Here is a 21317-nt window from a genome sequence, read left to right on the forward strand (position 1 = left end):
CTTACAGCAGAATTTTATCTATGCTGGAGTTTGTACTCCTTTTTTTTAAATGAATAATCAATTTTTAACAAAATGCACACCGTTAATCCATCTATACTTCTTGGAAATTATGTACAAACCCTATTTTGGTTGCTTATGATTACACATTAAAACAAATTACCTATTCACTAAAAAAGTGGTTATGATAGTAATAAATACAAAATAGGAATCTGAGCATTATACTTCATGTGTGGGATTTTACCCATTTAAAAAAAATGTACATCAGACATACATTTAAAAATCATTTAAAGGAATAACTTTGATTAAAATATTTATTTTCCCAATTTTCTTAGTAGACATAAATATATTTATATATACTTTTTTTCAAAATAGCTGTTTTTATATAAATAAAGTCTTCATTGGGAAATAAAGTGTCCTCAACAATGCTGCTTTTGTCAACGGCAACCACAGCCCTCCACAACCATGTCCTGGTAGTTCTTTAATATAACTTTTTCATATTCATCAAGGTAGAGCAGAGAAATTGCGCTGAGTTCTGTAGGCACACAGCAGGCCTTGGGAATGTTTGTGTTAACTGAGTTGACTAAAGTTTGCACAATAGCATGATTTGTGGAGTTTAGGTGGTCTGCTAAAGGAAAAGGGCATTCTCCTTGGCAGTAAAAGGCATGATACCCTGGTGGGGCAACTATCCAGTCATTCCACCCAACATCACTGAAGTCCACGTATAGCTCATGTCTTTTGCAGCTGGCTTTAGGCCTCTTCTTCTGTCTTGGCTTGGTTTGCCGTTTCTCCCTTTTATGGAGAACGTGTCCCTTGCCATCATGGCTAAATGTCACTAATAAAGGCCTCATCTGAGGCCATGTTTTCTCATCCTCATGCAAAGACCTGCTGATCCTCAAATGCCTCTTTGCTTCCCCCCCTTCATTGTCCAAATGGACAACCTCCACCATAAAACCATGGTTGGTAAGCCCTTCCATGGTCCATCGCATTATAGCAGGGCTCACATCAAAGCTCTCCCATTTGCTCTGGCTGTGTTGCACTAATCTAGTATCCAAAAGTCTCATTATAGGTTCCTTTGAGGAAAAGGCTGGTTTGAGAACTTCATAAATGTTAATGCGATGGTAACCACCACTGCTGTCTGTAATGGCACCTAGGACTTGATCTCGAAAAATCCTCAGTTCTGCAGCAGAGACTATTTCCTCCCCAGGAATGGATGTCAGGTTGAAGAAGAATTTCTGTGTTGTTTTTCCACCGTTGCTCAAAAGTGCCTCCAAGGATTCTGGTCAAGAAAGAACATACTGTTATTTTGTTATAGTGCTGTTATTATGCTGCTGAATACTTTAAGGACATATATACAAAAAAGAGACTGTATCAACATCAAAATGTATCATTTTTTGTTGATACCTATGGAATTTTTTGTATTTCTCTTTTATCATAATATCATGATCAGTACATCATACAACCAGTTCTTTTAAAAGATTAATTTCCTTTAAACAATTGCATATGGATTTAGAAACCACAATGATGATCATACAGAACTATTACGCGTATTGTTCTGAAAACTAATTTTTAAACTTTTAAGAATACTACCAATGTAGCTGTTACTACAACCTTAAGTACCATTGGTACAATCACTTACATGATAGAAAAAACACTCAATGTTTGCTCTAAATAAGGGTAAAACTAGCGTGTGTTGCAACTGTGAATTGAGTTGCAAACCTGGATCTACACCTAGCAAGAAGTGACAAATGCTAAATTAAATAACTTAATAACTCTGAACTTTGCAAACTTTTGAAGAGTGTCATTGATTTTAGATTGGAGTTGTCAGTCTTTCTACATATAGCAATATAGATACTACATTGCCTGCCTTTTGGAAAAGTTTCACCTTGAGGAAAACCTGAAAATGGCAAAAATTCTACTTCATACAACCTGCATAATCAAGTTTTAAATCATAAGACTTTAAGATAGACCACCTTATTAGATTTAACAAAAGTACAGTTCAATCTCTTCTCACAGTCAACAATGAATGGATATTAATTTTAATTTCAGATTATTCACTAGGAAGAGTATAAAGACTTGCTCTCTAAAACAGTCCAGAAACATGAAACATGGTGTAACCTACTAAGAGTTTTTGTCAGTTTTAAAAGGCATAAAACCCCTACTCAAAACATACTTAGAGGTTGACAGGTTCTAACTGAAAAGATGTTTTATGCAATGATAGCAAAGCAAAGATAATTCCAAATACTGAGAACAACAGCCATTTAAGGACTAACTGCAATCATGTTCTTACAACTTCTAAAATATCCTCATGCAGGGCACTCAGTGGCACCTTAGTGGTGACTTGGCACCTAAACATTTACTAAACTGTGATTATCTTTATGGCTAATTCTGCACAGCAAACTTTGTATAAGCAGTCTTATTTCTCATTGATAACATATTTTTAATATAGAACTTACTCTGCTGTCAATATATCTTAGAAATGAAAATTTGTTGGCCTTATATGTTTAGAGCTTTATGATGGTGTGATTAATACTTTATCAATGTAATGCACAAAGTAATATTCAGATTTCTTGTCCATGACTTTATTGTACATAAATAAGGCACAGCAGAGGAGGAACATAGCTGAAATACAGATTTAAAACCTCTTACGGTTAAGAGTTAGTCCATACCAGAGTCACAGTGCCCCATTGAGCCAGTGCTTATCCTAGTTTCTGTAGCATTAAGTGGAATAACTAAGTGGAACACATAATTCTCCACCAAGGATGGGACACTGGTTACAGGGATTACCCCCATCAATGCTGGTTCCTATTTATACAGATGGGTAGACTGGAGCAACTGGGGTACAATACCATCCTCAATGTACAACATCAGTGTCTATACGGAAGGACTTGAACCTAAAACCTGCCAGTTAAATGTTTGGGATAGATGATACATTTTAATGTTTAAAACTGATGCTTTCCATATGAATTGATCAGTGAATTCTCTTTTATAGTTTCTACATCAGTTGGTGACAAAACGTCTCAAAAAAGGAAAATAAGTCATCCTTTTCTTGTGTCAGTTAATGGTGCATATTTCACTTAGTCCCAAATTCCTTGATAACTCATACCTCTGTTAAATAAGTTTTGTGATTCAATCCCCCAAGGCCTTACTGTTATCATCTTGCTGCTATTTTCAGACCATAGGTAAGTGTGAGAGTGAAATACACTGGAATGGCAAGGTGCTTCATTCTTCTATGAACTTCTATTCATTAACTTATTCTAGAGCAAAACTGTAGTTGTGTGTCTTTAAAAAAGTGGCAAATTGCCATAACAGGTTTGTTGTTCCCTGCCAAGTACATGTCCTTCTAAGACCATTAACACTGCTCTTGGCTGTAGAGAGCACTGCCATGACTAACATCTGGTATTTAAATATTTATGATAAATTACATGCAGAATGAAGATATTTCAAAAGAGGTGGCTGTGTATCACCAATGACTGAATAAAAGAAGCACCTGCCACACAAAGCTATGGTCTAGAAAAGAATTAACAAAAGAAATATAAAGGAACATTATGTATTTAGGTACACATTACAAATAAATAATTGGTTCTGTGGTCTCATTACATTGTGTTTCGTTGGCTTCTGTTAAAAGTTTGGTCACAGAAAAATCTGAAATTGTCAAACAAATGCAGCATTAATGTACTGAAATCAAATCAAAGGAAAACTAAGCTGTGTACGCACAATGAGTGAACAACACTGTACACTGTTGCCTGACCTGAACATTTGATATCCAACAAACCGTTTGTGTTAGGAGAAAATTGTTTTCAGAATCTGTACAGAAACAACATTAATAATTCAAGTACTTGTTAGAAGCAAGGCTGAGAACCACCCATCAGCTGGTACCACTCTTATGCAATATGTGAAGAGGTCAGACAGTCAATGTTAAATGTTAAAATATTGGTGCAAGTAATCTCTTTCCTTTGACATTGCTTACTTAAAGTGTGCAATGTAGCATTGAGATGCCCATTCATTAGTAACCATGATTAAAAAGAATGCATCTGTTAAAGGTTTATGTCATTTTACTATGGAACTAGTTTCCTATAAAATATTATATATCTTTTAGATAATCTTTTCTTCAGAAACGTGCTTAATCAGATAACCTCATGAATCTAAAAATGTAAAACCTTTAAAATGTCCTTCCACATTTTCTTCTATGCTGAATTACCGGTTTTAAATTATTAGAATGCATGAAAGGCTAGATACATACAATGTATATGTATTATCAATCTTTTTTCACTAAGACAAATCAATGGTTGATATTAATATCGAGATATCTAACTCCATCGTTACTTTTAGCACTCGCTGAACAGCCGTACATTGCAAACTGTCCATGAATATTTCCAAATTAGGATATCACAAGTTGCATACCAATTTTCGGTCATTTACAATGTTCAATTTAAGTAAGCACAGAGGCTACAAAAGAACATTTCCAGTGAGCGAAAGTAATGTCATACCTGTTGAAGACAAAGCTTGGCATTAAACAGTGTTTTCACTTACAGTCTCAAGGCAATAAGGTGGTATTATTAAATCGAAACATACAGACGCAGTGCCCGTTAGAATGATATATAACCCGTTCTGTTTAAAGTGCTTTCGAAATCACCCAAAGTAAATGAAATTTATTTTAAATAATGTGTCATCCATTACCCTAGGTACCTCCTGTTTACGACAAATAAAGAACTCTTCTTCGGGGAGAAACTCTTACCTTCATGGTGAAAACTCCTAATTGTATTCGCTCTGCTGGCAGACCTTTCCGAATACTGGCCCAGCACTGATCTGGAGCGGTTGGGGTCCTGATCTCCATTCCCTGAATGCATGTGATAGAGGTCCACCATGTACTGCGGGACCACCGCAAGCTTGCTTGGAGTTGGTCTGCGCTTCAGTCCAAACATATTAAGGAGGCGAAGCTCGAATTCGTTAAGAACGTCCTCCGATTGCTGCGTGCTTTGCCGAGACGATTCGCTGAACTTCCTTCGGCCAACCTCCGGAATAAGTCCGACCGAACCTCCGAGCAACACCTGACAGAGCAGCAGCACCATGAGAGCACGGACCCCGGCGACCATGATCAATCTGTGCCGGAGAGAGAAAAGCTGTGTGTCAGTACTTGAGTGTTGTTATCACATGTACGGTATTGATAGTTCAAGTAAAAAATGTTTACCACAAGATATGGCCATGCGAACAGTAAAATGTTTTCTTTCCAGAGGAAGAATTTAAAGCAAGCATGTTAAAAGACATTATACTTTGATGTGAGGAACACAAACACATTTTGGAAATGATATTCCCGCTGGCCACGATAAATAAAATGGGAGACTGATAAGAACATAATAAAGGGGCATAGGTTAAACACGCAATAAGGGAGGGGGTATATAAAAGAACACAGTCGATTTAACTAAAAAGATAAAACGGTTTAAAAAAAATCAAAGGAGATGAATGAGAAGGAGGAAAGGAAGGCAGACAAGAAGGCGCAACTGCGCAAAGATAAGACTAAAAAAATGAAAAGGCAGGAATCGTCTTTATAACCTTAAAAAAATTGCAAGAATCATAAAAGCATATAGCGATCAAAAAGATAAATAGCTATGGCGAGTGCGGGGAAAGAACAATACTGAAAAGGAGTGTTACACGTGTGTAGTTGTTGAAGCTGTTTACGTGAAGGTGTTGTGTCTGGAATAGGATTAGATCATAGAGTTACTGAGAGACAGCCACACAGGTGTTAAATCTAACGTGCTTCCACTGGCCACCACAAATCAAAGGCGAAAAACAAAAAGCAAAAACAACTACCTTTAAGAAAGTGGTGATCGACTAAGAAGCACTCTCTGACACGTCCATTGAAACAGTTTCCACATGGAAAAAAACCCCAGAAATATGCGTATATATCCCGAATGCACTCCTTTTTTTAAAACAGAAGCCAATGCCTTCTGGCTGGATCTTTCGTGGTCATAATCAGCGTCCTCTTTTGACTGCCCTTTTCAACCTTCCTTATAGGTGTTTTCTTTACAAGTGCAGCTCTCAGGATAAAGTCCAGGTAAAATTAAACTCACGATTGATTAGGAAGTACACTGTTGATGGTGGTATCTTTACTTCTCTCCATTACGGATCCGATTCCCTGTGGACCAACCAAAGGTGTTTTTTAAGTCTGCAGTTACCTATAAGGAAGTGCTCTGTCCGATCGCTGGTTTTCCTGCTTTGTAGTCCGATATTTTCCACATTACTTAGTGTTATTCCACACAGCTATTCTGCAGAAAACAGAAAGCCTCCACAGTACAGCCCGCCTCTTCTTACACATATTCTCAGCAGCTGTGAAGTCGGCAGGCGAGAAAGAATCGAGTCAGATTACTGATACGAAAATATCACTTGAGATTAACCAGAAAAATGTAAATACAAATAGGCAAAACCTAATTCCTTAAAGTGTCATCTTTGATAATCATTAAAACAATAGTAAAATTAAAGTTAACGGGAGTTTTACGGTAGGGTATACTGCCGCTCATTACAAACTACAAAGATAACTTTCGGAGCGTCTCCCCGATTTAGCGTGCAATGGTTCAGTACAATTGATAGAAGCTTTTTTTTATGCGTCCTTTTGTTGCTCAGTGATGTCACTACCACAAGCCTGTCAATCATGCGCCAAAGGCACCTCCTGTACTTGTTGGAGTAAATTCTAGTCCTGAAGCTCTACATAAGGTTAAAGAAGTTCGGTATCTGCGAACGGATTTTTAATCTGCTGAGTTTTGCCAGTTTAGGAAGTTTTTAAGACTTGTTATCAAGCAAGACTTTGAAACTGACAAAGACTATGGATATCCCTTCTAGATCCAAATAAACTATGCTACTTCTAAGTTTTTAATAAAAAGTTCAAAATCTTAATCACTTGCGACGTTATACATGGATAATTACCACTTGAGTAAAGCAACTTTACTTTAAATTATAAATACAATATAAAAAGTGAAAATGGCAATATCAATTTAGAGAAAATCACACATTGTAATTATATTGCATAAACCGTACTAGATTAAATGTTTCCTAGAATATTCTTAAAGCTATTTTTAATATCACAAAAAGCCTGTGTATGTTAACTGTGAAGCCAATGTTTAGTGTATATATAAATTCAGTTGTTCTTTTCCAGACCACAACATTTCATTACCGAGAGAAAAGGTCCTTCGAAACTAGGCACAAATTCGAGCAAAACATGGCACAGCAAAACTGCAAAATTATCTTTTATTGAGCACCAAAAGAAAACATCTGGGTCAAGAAATCATAACATTTACAGTGTACGAAATAGACTCTTTCCTCATGGGTGATATGACTGAACATTTACGAAACGGTGTTAAGACTGAGAAATTGTTTTTTTTCCTGTTTTGTGGTTGTCCCCTGTAAAGAAGTATTCGTTATGTTGCGGATTTGTTTTTCGTTTCTGTAAAGTGTTAACGTACTCGACGTTTCAACTCAACAAAGTTAACATATATAGACGTTTGCAACGCTGTTTACAGGGAGTTCAAAATTGTAAGAATCTGAAAGGAAATGTCAAAATTAGATACAGTGCGCCAACTTGTGGAGAGATTTAAAAAGTGTGATCACATGTGTATTAAACAAAGATTCATTGTATATTTTTCTCAGATAAAAAAGTAAAATAATTTGAGTCTCGGATTACACAAATCGGATTATCCTCGGAACTGCTACTGCTTCGCCCCCCGATCCCCCCCCCCCCAACATGGACGTTTAGAATACCGGTAGTTAGCAAAAGCTTGTTAAATCTTGTTAAAGCACATGCATGCATACCTTTACATATTTAAATTACTGCAGTCACAGAAACATCAAGAGGAATAACAACGATGTATTAAAGTTTTAAAGTTTATTGACTTTGAATTCAAATTCTTTAAAATTGACCAAATAACGAATGTATTAGCAAACTGTAATAAAATACAGTAAACATACCTCAAGAGCACCCATACTTATTTAAGTAAAGGGTTTTAAGAATGGATAAGAGCAATACAGACAGGTAATACACACTTAACTAAAACGCGCAGAATAAGACAAGCTGTGAAGTTAATTCAGCTGCTTTACCTACGTTGAGGAAACTGTGAACCAGTGGACCAGAATCGGCACATTTCATCAAGATCTTCTCTTAGAGAAATGGAAAGATCTCCTCTCCTTTCCTTTCAGTCACAAATGAATAAAAAGTAGCATTTGGGCAAAACATAGGCCTACCTAATGGCAGAACTAATTATTTTCAGGGAGATACAATTTGACTGTTAAGATGAAAACCATCTGACTGCTCAGTTCGCATTTAAAGGATTCAAATTTTGAAACCTATTTTTTTTTAAATTAGGTTTCGTGACCTAGCCAGTCACCATCAACTACTAAAAACAACTTCTGACGCCGGTATTACTTCACTTTTTATGTCACTTTATTCAGCACCTCTTTTAAATTTAAGCAGAGAAAAAAAAATGTACTTATGTTTTGGTCTGTAATCATATCTACTTTACAATTCAGAAAAACGAAAAAATATTCAGACCCAATAGTTTGATTTCGGGAGTTCTTGATTATTACAATACTAATAAAATAATCAATCTTGATCGAGCCGGTTTTATCCGTGATAAACGTTAACCATGCGATATTCTGTATTTGGAAGTAGGTTAACTTGTTAAAAATTGATAATCTAAATTAATTCAAAACGTTACATTGTATGAATTACCTGCATCCACACTCATCCACTATCATATCTTCGTAATGTCTTAATACAACATTGTCGTTGTTATCATAGTACAGCATTGAAATAGGAGACAATTTAATAGGAACACAGCAAGGTTGAGGGGTACCATTTGGGTCGAAGGAATGGAGTAGAGTTTGTAAAATGGCGTGGTTAGTACCATTAAGACTTTCACTTAAGGGAAATGGGCATTCTCCATGACAATAATTAGCCATGTACCCCTGAGGAGCAATTATCCAATCTTGCCAACCTACATCCTTGAAATCAATGTATAGTCGCCTTGGTTTACAAATGTTGCTAGGAGTTACAGGCAGATAATAGGCACTTCTTTTTATTCTAGATCTGCACTGAAGGGGGTTCAAAGAAACAATTATCAGTGACGTGTAAAACTGAGGTAGAGTTCCAATAAAATTATGCCCAATGTCATTTCCTGAATTCGGCAATTTAAAAAGGTCCATGGTGTTGCTTGGTTCACTGGGATGAATAGCAAGAACAAGCCCATAGTTTTTATCGGGTTTTCTCCAGGCCTCTGCGACAGCCGTCAAATCCAACTTGATGGATCCAGGAACAAGTTGAAAAGACTGTGACAGCAGCAGCTTCCGATTGGACTCGCGCGACATTCCTTTCAATGCTGTCTTCTGAACTTTGTATAGTGAGATAATGAATATGGGTGGACTGACTGAGAATCGACATAAATTCTGGTTGAATTTTATTTCCAGTTGAGCCAACGTGAGCTTCTCAACCTCTTCAAGCACAGAAACATTGAAGTAAATGTGCTTTTCTACACACGTTGAACACTGGCGGCTTGATCCAGAAATTACTCTACCTACAAAAAAAAACAACGTAACAAATTAAACAACTATTAAAAGTTTTTAGAAACAATAACGTCGATCTTTTACATAAGGAATGACGAAAATAGTAAACATAATACAGTGCTGGTTATACGAAATTCACATTGCAACAAGAAGTGAGAAAATACCTTGGTCCTGAATAAATCGCACGATATTTCCACGGACATCGAATTCTGATATCCTGCAGGAATCATTTTCTGCTTCAAGGGATGGTTTGGAGCTCGTCTTTGTCTTGAAAATTTTCCATAATAAGGAAGGTACTGATAAATTGTCTGAAGGCTTTGGGCGGCTAGAAAGACCCAATGAATTCAGAAACCACCTTTCTTGTTTTCTCAAATCTTCAGACTTGCCTCCGTAGCAAAAACCAAGAAAGAACGTAAGAACTATAGCTTTTAAAATTACAACGTACATACTGTATTTCTTAAGGTTTCTTTAAACCGAATGAGGTTATGGGAAAAAAAAGAGTTAACTGTTTCACCCATGTGTTCCCGATAAAAACTAAGTCAAACCAACGGCGTTTGCAGGAGATTGATTAAGAGGTGTTAATTGCAGGATCAAATCTAGTGTTCTATTGGCTATATTCAATTGTCAATCAGTAGTCCTACAATGTACAACGGGAGGAGTACGCACACCTCGGGGTTTACAAAAAGCTGTGAACATGCAAGTGGAATCTAATTACCCCCCCCCTTTGTGCTAGTGGAGCACTTTTGTTCTCAACTTTTTTTTTTCAGTAACAAGATAATGTAAAATACTATGGGAATGGCCGTGTTTTTGTAAGGTTGTAGGCCTATCACCTGAACAAATCCGCTACTAGCCACATCAAGTTCCGGTAAGATGTAGCTCCGGATAAAGCAATAGGGTGTGTGAAATAGCGCTTTGGACCACGGAATCTAGTTCATGTGACAATGGGTCATATTTAAATAATCACAGGCTAAAAATGGCTAGGATTGAAATTACCCTGCTTTGAAATGTCGAGCTCTTAATTCTCTTCCTCTTGCTACTGCTGAATGTGTCGACACAGTAAAACCATATATTCTATATTTCTTAATTTTGCATAAAGCTCATGTTTCCATATTCACGTTCATCAAATACTAGCCTTTTATTTTTGAAAGTCAAACCGCAACGTAGGAGGGATGCACTATTACTATTTGGGTACGTTGGGTACTCGTACGTTGGGTACAAAGAGTTTTAGATTCGCACTGATGATTGCAATTTGTATGCTTATCCTTCATCTTGTAAGCGTTAGTAATGCTAATAATTGTTAATCTTCATGTTTATGCAACAGATGTATTAACATTTACATGTTTGAGTAGCTTTAGGAATACCAATTATACGGAGTTTGTCGTCGTAGGTCATCTTTAAATTGTAGACTTAATTTAATAAACGCTGCATATTAATAGCGTTTTTATTCTGCTTAGGTTGATGAATGAAATGGCCGGGGAAATTTGTCGTTTAAGTTACGGGTGTGTCTGGGGAAGGTGTTAACGTTTTAAGTGAGTAGTTCCTTATTTATCAATAGGAGGTCCAGCATATGCTTATTAAATATCCTCTATTTTTGAAACTGGTGTGCTTCAAGATGTCAGTACTTGACAACTTAAAAAGCCTCTTTTTAAGAACTTCATGTGAATTTATTTCTCCTGCTGGTATTTTAAATATGTTTAACTTATCCATTTGTGTCCCTGCTTACCTAATTTGGATTTATCAGTGTGACAAATTTGTTCTGAGCCACCCATTCTTTATTGATTTCAAATCATTCCTGTCCCAATGAACTTTTTATGCTGCTTTATATCTGATGCCACATAATGTTGTTTATAAAACCTTTGACAACAGTACTAAGGCTTATAGATCTATTGTTCCACTCACAGAGCTGTTTTCAGTGAGTTACATTAATCAGATTTGCTGCACTTTTATATTGATGCTGACATGTATTTTAAAAAATTAATGTAGACCAGCAGCTACAAAATGTCATTTCTCCATGTGCAATGCTTGTGTTTCTGTTGAAGATGAAATAACCAGCACATCCATTTTTAATGTGATTTTCTTATTTTTCTAATACCATTATTCAAATATTATTACTTCAAAATGAGTTAATATTAGATGTTGGTCTAATGGAATCAAGTCGGCATCTAATATACAGTACATATGACACAAACAGGACAAATTTCAAAATCTGAAAGCTCTCAGCATGCCTTGCCAAGCTTTTAAGTGCAGGAAAAAAAAGATGCTTGATTTTTTTTTTTTTCCATGCTGCTTGAACTATCAGCATAGCAGCAGATAAGATCAGTTATGTGTGCTGGGGTAGAATTTTACATTAACAGGGTCATATAATCAATACTTGAGCTGACAATAATAGATTTGAGGAGCACGTTTTTACAAAACTCAAACTACTGCACGGATGTAATACACAGATGTAAAGAGAAAATAAGCATGTTTAAATCCAGAGCTAAACTAAGTTAAACTACTTTTAAACATGCAGTGAAAAGATAGGTTAAAATTCTCGTTATTCACCAGGCCTCCAAAGAAACGTAGCCGTGCTGCACACAAGAAGGCACTATTAAGCATTGTGCGGAGCTTTGCTTATTCTAGTAAAACGCTTGGACAACACTTTGGAAGTAAGCCCTTTAAGATATGTTTGAGGTAGATTAAAGACTTAAATGTGAAAAGATCAACATTGCTATAAAATTGTATGCGTAAAAGAGTCGTGTAGGATTTGTAATTGGTTTCAATATATTTACAAATTTCTGAGTTTCAGGAGTATCATTGTTCAGGGGTGTTTCCTGAAATGTAACCTCTGCAGGAGGGAAAAACACTCATTTTTGGGAGTGTCTGCTATTCTGTTGTTATCCTTGTGAATTGATCAATTTGTAAGAGCCATTTACTCAGAAGCACTGGCCTACAAGCTGAGGTGTGGTTATGTTCTTTCTGTAGAATTTCCTGGAGACGTTATCTTTGAAATAGGTGAGTTGACACTGCTGACTGATTGGGCGGGGGGGGAATTAAAAGTGGGCAATAATGGTTACTGTCTTTACATACACCGATTATCACATTAATTATCATAGTTCAGTGCTAATAGCCTGTAACCTTCCTTAGTTTTCATTCACCACTTCTTACAAAATGCTTCATTATTTTGTCTGCCCTAATTATCATTTTTTTTATATTATTGGGGAGAGAACATTACTTCAATGCTTTCTGCAAGGAATTGCACATTTACACCTACTGCACAACTGGGAATATACTGTACAAGAGTGCTGAATTGTTTTGTTTTGGGTCTAGAATTTCATGGAAATTACCCACTTCAGATGGGATGTTATTCATACCTACCACCCAGAATAATTCAAGATTAATTTAATATAAAAATCTGCTTTCTTGTTTCTAAATCTTTTTAAGGTTGCTAGTAGTGCTATTTTTTTATTAAATGTGTTATTCAAACCTAAAATAAAATCTCAATTATATCATCCTTGTTTAAAAGAAAGGAAGGAAAGCATTTTTGATCATACAGAAAGTTGAATTGGTAAAATAGTGTTACACTATTGGAAATACATGTTCAGTTTTAGAACAAAAACTGTTCTCAACATTTGCAAAAGATTGTATCAGTAGTATTTAATTTTTTTATGGTCCACACAATTAATTTGTATGTATAATATCAATTCAAAAGAGCTGTTGTAACAGTTGTGGGAAAAAAAGCGTCTTGTTTGGGATTTATTGTTTCTGTATTTATGAAATAGGTTTCATACAGGTTTAGTTTAAAAAGAGATGGTATTATGGACTTTGAGCTCAAAATTCTCCATGAAAACATCTTTATAGGGTAAAGTAAGCAATAGTATTTTACTACACTAAATATTCTACAAACTGAGAAGATAGACTAAATTGTTTCAATTCTGATACAATTATAAAGGCTATCATTTTTAAAGTATCACAGGAGTATGTGGCAGAGGACATGGTTTTAAGCTTCCCACTTACTCAATCCTTTTGGCTGGAAAAGAACAAAATACATTATGCTTTGACTTCTTTGAAAATGGATAATTATCTTGGGTTCAAGACTGATATTAGATTTGTTTCTACATTTTTATGGAGAATATCTGGTGAAGACCATGTATTGTGTCACAGTGCATCTTATGGTGAAGAATACATATTACATTCTGGCATCATTCATGAAATTAGTCTTTCTTTCCACTTGAGTCTCTCCAGTCAGCACAAAGGTAGGTTTTTAAACCTTGCCTTGCACTGCTTCCGCTCAGAGCTGCCCTTTCCCTTGGATATTCAGAGAAATGCAAAAAAATTAAATTCACTATGCAAGATCCTTTTAGGTTAGGGTTGAGGTTTTAAAACGTGCAACAATAAAACCCACAGGGCAGTCTGTTGCATGAACCTTGCCGATCATTGCAGTAAGGATGAAGGTCCAAACATCCCTGTTCTAGTAAGTGTTAAACTGAGTCATCCATATTGAAACTAAAGAAAGAACATTTGATAGATATGGCAATTGGAAAATTTACAGAAATATCGGCTCAACTTTGTTTTTATGCGGAGAGAGCCAAGAACCACTTGCTTTGTTTTCTGGGTACTGTAGGTTTGCCTTTCAATTTGTTAGCTTGATACTTTTGCAATTTGCATGTGTTTCTGTGCAAGATAATTCTGCTGAGGGAAGTATTACAGGAATGTATGTTAGGATCCTATGAGAGGAATTTCATTAGCCCAAAGCATGGATTGATTCTGGAGTTTAGTCAGAAAATAGGATTTAAAACAAGGCCAAAAGAAGTAATTTAAAGTTACATGTAGACATTTAGTTTGACTTGCTTATTTTGTGCATCAACCCTTTTATTTAATGCAAATATTAACTCCAGTTGTTTCATTTTTATTTTCTAGTGTTATTTTGGCTGCAACAGAACATCTTTGAAATAACTTATTTCTTTGAATCAACATGGTTAAATAATGGTCTAGTTTAATTAATGGTGTGGGATAATGTTTATTACACCTTTTTCTTGGGGAAAAAAACGTGTGTTAATATAAGTTACAGAAACAGCCTAATGTTAAGTATTTAGACTGTTAAAGGAATTAAAGCAGAAAAAAAACATTGATTGAAAAAAAGCTACAAGTGAAATCTTACATCATCTTTACTTTAATCCAGTTAATTAAAACTCAAGCACAAGGTTAAAATTAGACTAAAAAGGGGGATATTTTGAGACCAGGCATTTATCTTTATTAAAGGCTTAAGATCTCAAATTGCTTTTTAACTGCACACCAACGCAGATCTTACATGCCAAAATGCAGAGTAGATGCTTGAATAAATGCAAAAACCATAATTACACATGTACCTCAAGATGCTGAAGTCAAAACTTCCAGGACTACAGTTTAACCTTTAGTTGGGTGCAGGTGGAAAATCAATACAAGTTTAAATAACAGTATTGCATTTTCATATTTAAATATGCATTTGTGTCCCAGACATAATATTGAGTATCCTCAAATACTGCAGCCTGTGGCCATATTATAAGGGTCAGTTGTATTTGCAACACCCCAGAAAGACCACCAATGTCAACTTAACATATGTAGCTTTTTTTTTGGCCTGCTTCATATTTGATGTCCGAAAATATAGTTTTGTATATGGTGCAATCATATGCAGATATAAAATATGTAAAAAAACTTGAAATATAACATGTTCTACTGATGCTGTAGCAATGCGTTTCATTGTAGGTTTTGAGAAAGATGCATTATAAATGTATTAACATCTTATGTTGCTCATGTAAAGGTGAAATGGGATAAACTAATTTCACGTTGTCATTTCCAAAATTTTCTACAGAGCAATTTGCTCCCATTTTCTAAAAAAGTCTTAAAGAATATGTAGGTGCAGATACATACAGAAAATATTTACCCTTATTTATTTACCCAAAAGCTATTTGAGGTGAAGTTTATAGATTTTTGCTCCAGACCTAAAATTCACTCCTGATATTGACAATTTTAAAACTGTGGCTAAGGATCTGCACCTGTGGCTCAAATCCTGTGGCCGGCAGAGGAAACCTACTCCATTGGGCCCCTGAGCAAGGCCCAAAGCAGACTGCTAACGGGTTTATTTGGCAGTTTTTGCTGATATTTACTTCTTTACCCATGAAAGTGTTCCATTTGAATATTAAAGTTTGAATTAAAAATATTCACTTTAAAAAAAGTGAATATGATGTGTAATTCAACAAAATGAAACATAAATGAAAGGGGTGAATACTTTTGCAAGGCACTGTATATATAAGGAACAAGTAATAGGTTTATTCCATGCTGGAAAAAAAGAAGAAAGAGAACACAACGTTTTGGCCGTGGAGCCTTCTTCAGGTGTGAGAGAGACCGGGCCAGGGCTCTCACACCTGAAGAAGGCTCCACGGCCGAAACGTTTTGTTCTCTTTCTTTCTTTTTTTCAGCATGGAATAAACCTATTACTTGTTCCTTTGCAGCCTACGCATGCTGACGCAGCTACCCACCTGAACTACTGTATATATAAGCTGATATTTGTTGTACACCTTGTTCCTGTATTTGTTTTTGTGTTAATGTGCTTTACAAATTCATGTCATTAATCTCTTAAACTTATGCTTGGCTGCTTTGCTTTTCTTTTAGCAGATGCTTTTGTACCTTAGTCTATTACAATTGTAGCAAGTGTTGCAATAGAAATAAAAAATGGTCTGTTTATTTTGCAAATATTGTTTATACTATATAAATAGGCCAATGCATGTGTTGTGTGAACACCGTTGAAATGCTCATGAAAATGCAAACAATAAATATTTTTCTAGTCTTCATTTCGCTGTTCAATTTATAATATTCTATACCTATGTTGGCAACAGATTTTACATTTTACAATGCAGCAAATGAGTCAAATTACCTCATTACACTCTTTCATTTTCATTTAAATATATTTAGAAGAGATTGCAAGCATTTCTGTAATTCTCTCATATTACATATGAATTAAAAATACTATGCCTTTGATTTTTCTCACAAGGATTTAAATGAAGCAGGCCAAAGCATTTACAGTCGCATTGCTTTGTGATTTTAATTGGACATTAAATCAAATACAGTTTTTCGCAGTGATGTTTCACAGAATAAATGCTCATTACATGATATTTGATAGAGAAGAAAAATTGCTTCTAATACAGTGAATTTAGTTCTACTTACAGTATGTATTTTTCCAGCACCAGTTAGTAACTTCTAGTAGTATATAAAATACACCCCTCTGTTAGACATAAAGGTGGGTTGTTCCATTATTTACAATTTTAGATGAAGCAGGTTATACAACTTGTTGGTGAACAGAATGCATGTTGTTTCTCTGGTTTTAAATGATGAAATAATTTGTAGTGAACAAGAAAGTAGAGTAGTGAAGAGGTGTGATAAAGTAGTTCATGGTTTTCAGAACAAAATTGGCAATAGCTGATTTTTTTATGACTTTTCAGATAATTACCCATCAACTATGTTAATGGTTATGCTCTCCATTTTTTGTATGAACTTGGTCTGCTCATAGTTTTGACGTCTGGCTCAATTTAATGAATTTCTCTTTAGACCTTCCACAAAAGGTGCACAGACCAGTTAATTCTAAGATTTTTCTATTACACATATTGATAGACGATGCTCATAGATGCGGAGATGTACATGGTTTTCTGTTTTTGTTTTTTAATCTGACTCAGATCTCCAGGAATTACAATAACATTACATTATTAAAGGATTTAAATGTTGAGGACTTTCTGTTACCAATAAAACCTTCAGTGCTGTGGCTTTCTAGGGGCAGCAGCCTGTACTTATAACCTCAATAAAATATGCTGGGAAATTCCCTATAACTTGCACATGCATTGCCATCTGCTTTAGATAGAATAGTCCTGAAATCAAATATTTCAGTCAAACCGTTTTCCAAAACCTTGTTTTGAGAAATTGTCGCAATCATGATGCCTAGACAAAACCCAGGGAGTTTGTGTATCAAACATTCACTATTTTTTTTTGTCAGGGATTTATTTTGCCGTTACAGCAATTTAAATGCACTGATCCTCTTTCCTATCCCCATCCACAAAGGCAAGATGTTTCCCAATACATACTTGGTTTCATGTTTCAACAAATCATCTTATCTTTGGTTGCTACCGTTGTTTGCTTTATGCTAATACTACAGTTTTAAAACAATTGCATTTTCCAGGGTGTTTCTGCCATTATTTTGATATTATATTGTTTTGGAACAGTGCATTAACATTTATTTGAAATGGCAAGATTTTTTTTAGCAAAAAACTTGAGCATACATATGCATTATCTGTATGCCTAAACAGGAAAGAATTGGCATGCAATATCAGTTTACTTTATTTCAGAAGTGTTTAGGTGAAATTATGTATACTATATGCATCAGTGTAGCAAATAGGGTGGTAGTAGTGGCATAGTGGTTAGCATTCAATTGGGAGCCCTGTGTTCAATTCTCGAGGTGCTGTCTGCATGAGGTTTGTATGTTCTCCCTGTTTTCTATTGAGTTGCCTCTGGGTGCTCTAATTTCCTGGTACTGGTAGATTAATTGGCTTCTGGTAAACTTGGCCCTGGTGTGAGTGTGTGCGTGTTTGTGTATGTGTGCCCTGTGATGGACCGGCATCCCATCCAGGGTGTCCCCTGCCTTGTCTGTCACATGCTAGGACAGGATCCTGTATTGGACAAAGAGGTTAGAACATGGATGCATATAACAAATAACATTATATATTGGTTTCATTAGTGGCACCTATGTTTAAACCGAAGTGAATGGCTAATGACACTAACTCTTCCCTTTGAGGTTTAAAACCATGCATATTTGCAATCTAATGTACTTCTTATTACATTAACACAGTACAGGTTAACATGTATATAGCATACATTTCTATAGTACCTAGGTCCAAAAAAGCTTACCTAATGTTTTCCTTATGTTTAGCACAGAAGATATCCACTGAAATGCAAAGCAGGCATTTAAGTATGAGATGTTATGGCAAGTTTGCACTTATTTTATCATAGAGACCATAACTGGCCAGAAAGTGCAATAGTGTGTGTGTGCTTATTACAGGGTTTAAAAAGCTGTCAGCGGGGAACCTTCTCAACCCAGCCTTTAGCAGAAGTCTAGTGTGTTTCATTATCTGAAGGTTGAGATGTAGAATCTTCTGTCCTGGAGGAAATATATTTTCGTATTTGTGCCCATTGTGGAGCCCTTTACTCCCTTGATGTAATTTGATGTGGGCTTCTTTGGTATGTACTTTGGTGAAAGGAAGCCTTGATTATAAAGGATAACACCAACTGTGACAGTAGCTTGTGGACATGCTTTCTCTAAACACTACATAAACTGAGACCCCTGCTTGCTAACTTAGCCTATGGCGTGGTGGGATCTATGTATTTGTATCTACTGTATTATGTATACTTTTATTTATACGTTTCCCTTTAAAACAGTTTGTTTGTTAGTTAACAAGTTTTAGCACAGTTAATGACCATTCTCTTTTTACACATAAAAAGCAAAAAATTCAAACATTAAAATAAAGTGACAATGAAACAAAAGATTAAGTAAACAAAATGTCATGTCATTTGCCAAACCACTTTATACTGTAACGTGTCGTGGGATAAACAATGTAATGTATAATAATGTATATATGTATAAAGTGGTATCAATGTTATCTATGGAAGTGGGTGCCACCTTTTACAGGCCTGGCTTCCAGTGCTTTGGGCCTACTTTAAAAATTCAGGACTTATCACGCAATTTTTGGTTTTAACTAAATTTAAACTTGTAAAAGAGGACAGTATTCTTAGATTTGTGAATATAGGAATATAATATCATTCTTAGATTTGTGGTTAGATTTATTTCCAATTTGTGATATCTACTAAGCAAAAGACACATCGGTGTTGTATTTTGATGCATTTATTTGGAATTATTTCTACCATTTTAGCATAAGTTTAGTTGTGGCCCTGGATAGGGCCTTTTTGTTTTATTAAAATTGTTTTGCAATCTTTACACTGACTTTTTTTCTTTTGCTGTTGGGATCTATCTGCCTGTCACTGAGAGATCGGCGGAGCTTTTAATTATGTAAATGGTAGGACCTAGGTGCTCAAACTTGTCAATATTTATAAATAACAATCTGTGTGTGTTTTTCAGCTTCTTACCTGTTCTTTTACTCTAAAACTACAATATGCTGGGAATAAAGAAGTAATGTGACTGCCATTTCCTGGTGCTGGTGGAACTTGGTGTCAGAATTTGTTTTCACACTTTCCTGCTATCTTATTTAATTTATTTACCATTACCCTTTGCCTGCCCTATTTATTACAGTTGGTATCAGAATTCAAATATTCCACAGCAAGCCATTTTCTGTATGTGTTGGTAGTAGTATAATATGCTTTTAAAAAGTTAAAATGAAAGTTTTTATCAATTATATGCCATATTGACATAAATTATGCTAAAAACAGTATATGGAATATGGTCAGGTTCTTGTGTACTGCACATACTGCCAGTTTGTATATACTGTATGTGCACTATGTTAGACTAGCTGCTCTGTGGGTTAATACGAAAATTCTCTAAGTAAGTTTCCCCATAATTGCTCCAGTAAATTTAACTGCATCATTAAAGTATTAAAAAGTTCAAAGAAGAAGAATCACCTGAAATTGTGGATGTTTTTTCCTCTGAAGAAAATTAGCAATAAACTTGTACCAAACTTGACTGAGATATTTTTAACATTTAATGTGGCAGCAATTTTATGACTTAGATTTTTGGCTGGCTAATGCTTCATCCCGCAATGATAATTTTAAAAGTTGATTAAATTTGAGTGCACTATTAAGGGAATATGTTAGTTGTATTCAATTGTAACAGGGCTTACTGATTGATAATACTGGAATATGGTTATATACTGAATAACATATATATAATTGGTCAAAAATATTTAGTTTTAAAAAGCTTAATATCTAAATTATGGTATGTGTGCAATGTGATATACATATTTTAAAAATAATTGACATACTAACTTTATTACTGTTTATTTTAAATTAAAAATAGCCAAAGCCTTCTACTATTGCATTTATACCATTTAAATGCTGTGCGGATACAGAAAGTGTATCTAAACAACAATATCCATTAATTTTCCAACTCAAACCTTTATCGAGTTGTCCAAGGTTGTTTGAAATATACACTTGTTCCTTGCAAATCTTGGAATTAAGTGTTATTTTTTGTTTTAAGAAATAAAGAAATACTACATCACAGGCAGCATAAGATTTTTGTTCAGTGACTACAAGAAAAGCATTGTACAAATAAAAACAATGCAGCTAGTATTCTGTTGTTAATTAGAAGACTCGGTACTCATCAGATGAAAATGTCCGTAATGAGATGAGGCCATTGAGTCCAACTTGCTCATTGGGAGGCAGGCTAGTTGGTGATACGTTTTAGGGATTTGTCCATACGTTTTTGAATGAATCCAGGGTATCAGATTTAACAACATGGCTGAACACTTTGTTCCAGTACTCCCAGGACTTCCTGTAAAAATGTGCCTTAAAAAAAAGTCTTAAATGTGCATCCCCTTAGTTTTCAGTTGTCCTCCAGTTCCTGTTTTACTGTTAATTCTGAAACAATAAACAGTGTAGAGTTTGTTGACTTAATTTTAAACCAAATCCTGTTGTTGTGTTAGTTCAGGACAGAAATATTTAATTTAGCAGTAAAGGTCATTCCTCAAAGTTTGGAAATATACCTGGTTGCTCTTCTTTAAATCAGTTCTGGAGCAGCACTATCCTTTGTAATGTAGTGCACA

At 35.2% G+C, this 21317-nt stretch overlaps 2 protein-coding genes across 3 annotated transcripts; both read right to left on the bottom strand.

Moving 5' to 3' along the window:
• Positions 1-297: 297 nt before the first annotated feature.
• On the bottom strand, positions 298-6579 carry LOC148839657 (bone morphogenetic protein 2-like). 2 transcript variants are annotated; one of them, XM_088909417.1, is made up of 3 exons: positions 5809-6579; positions 4736-5100; positions 298-1276 (listed from the first exon to the last, which is right to left on the bottom strand). In XM_088909417.1, exons 2-3 carry the CDS (start codon positions 5091-5093, stop codon positions 435-437), a joined length of 1200 nt encoding a protein of 399 aa, XP_088765543.1. In that variant the 5' UTR covers positions 5094-5100; positions 5809-6579; the 3' UTR covers positions 298-434. The 2 variants fall into 2 exon arrangements, with proteins under 2 accessions (XP_088765543.1, XP_088765542.1); XM_088909416.1 differs by having other exon boundaries at positions 422-1276; positions 6069-6568.
• Positions 6580-8712: 2133 nt separating this feature from the next.
• gdf3 (growth differentiation factor 3) lies at positions 8713-9993 on the bottom strand. The gene is made up of 2 exons (XM_088909087.1): positions 9711-9993; positions 8713-9557 (listed from the first exon to the last, which is right to left on the bottom strand). Exons 1-2 carry the CDS (start codon positions 9991-9993, stop codon positions 8713-8715), a joined length of 1128 nt encoding a protein of 375 aa, XP_088765213.1.
• Between the last annotated feature and the right edge of the window lie 11324 nt (positions 9994-21317).

The sequence above is a fragment of the Atractosteus spatula genome, chromosome 2, assembly GCF_055471065.1.
Source record: "Atractosteus spatula isolate fAtrSpa1 chromosome 2, fAtrSpa1.hap1, whole genome shotgun sequence".
Lineage (NCBI taxonomy): Eukaryota > Metazoa > Chordata > Actinopteri > Semionotiformes > Lepisosteidae > Atractosteus > Atractosteus spatula.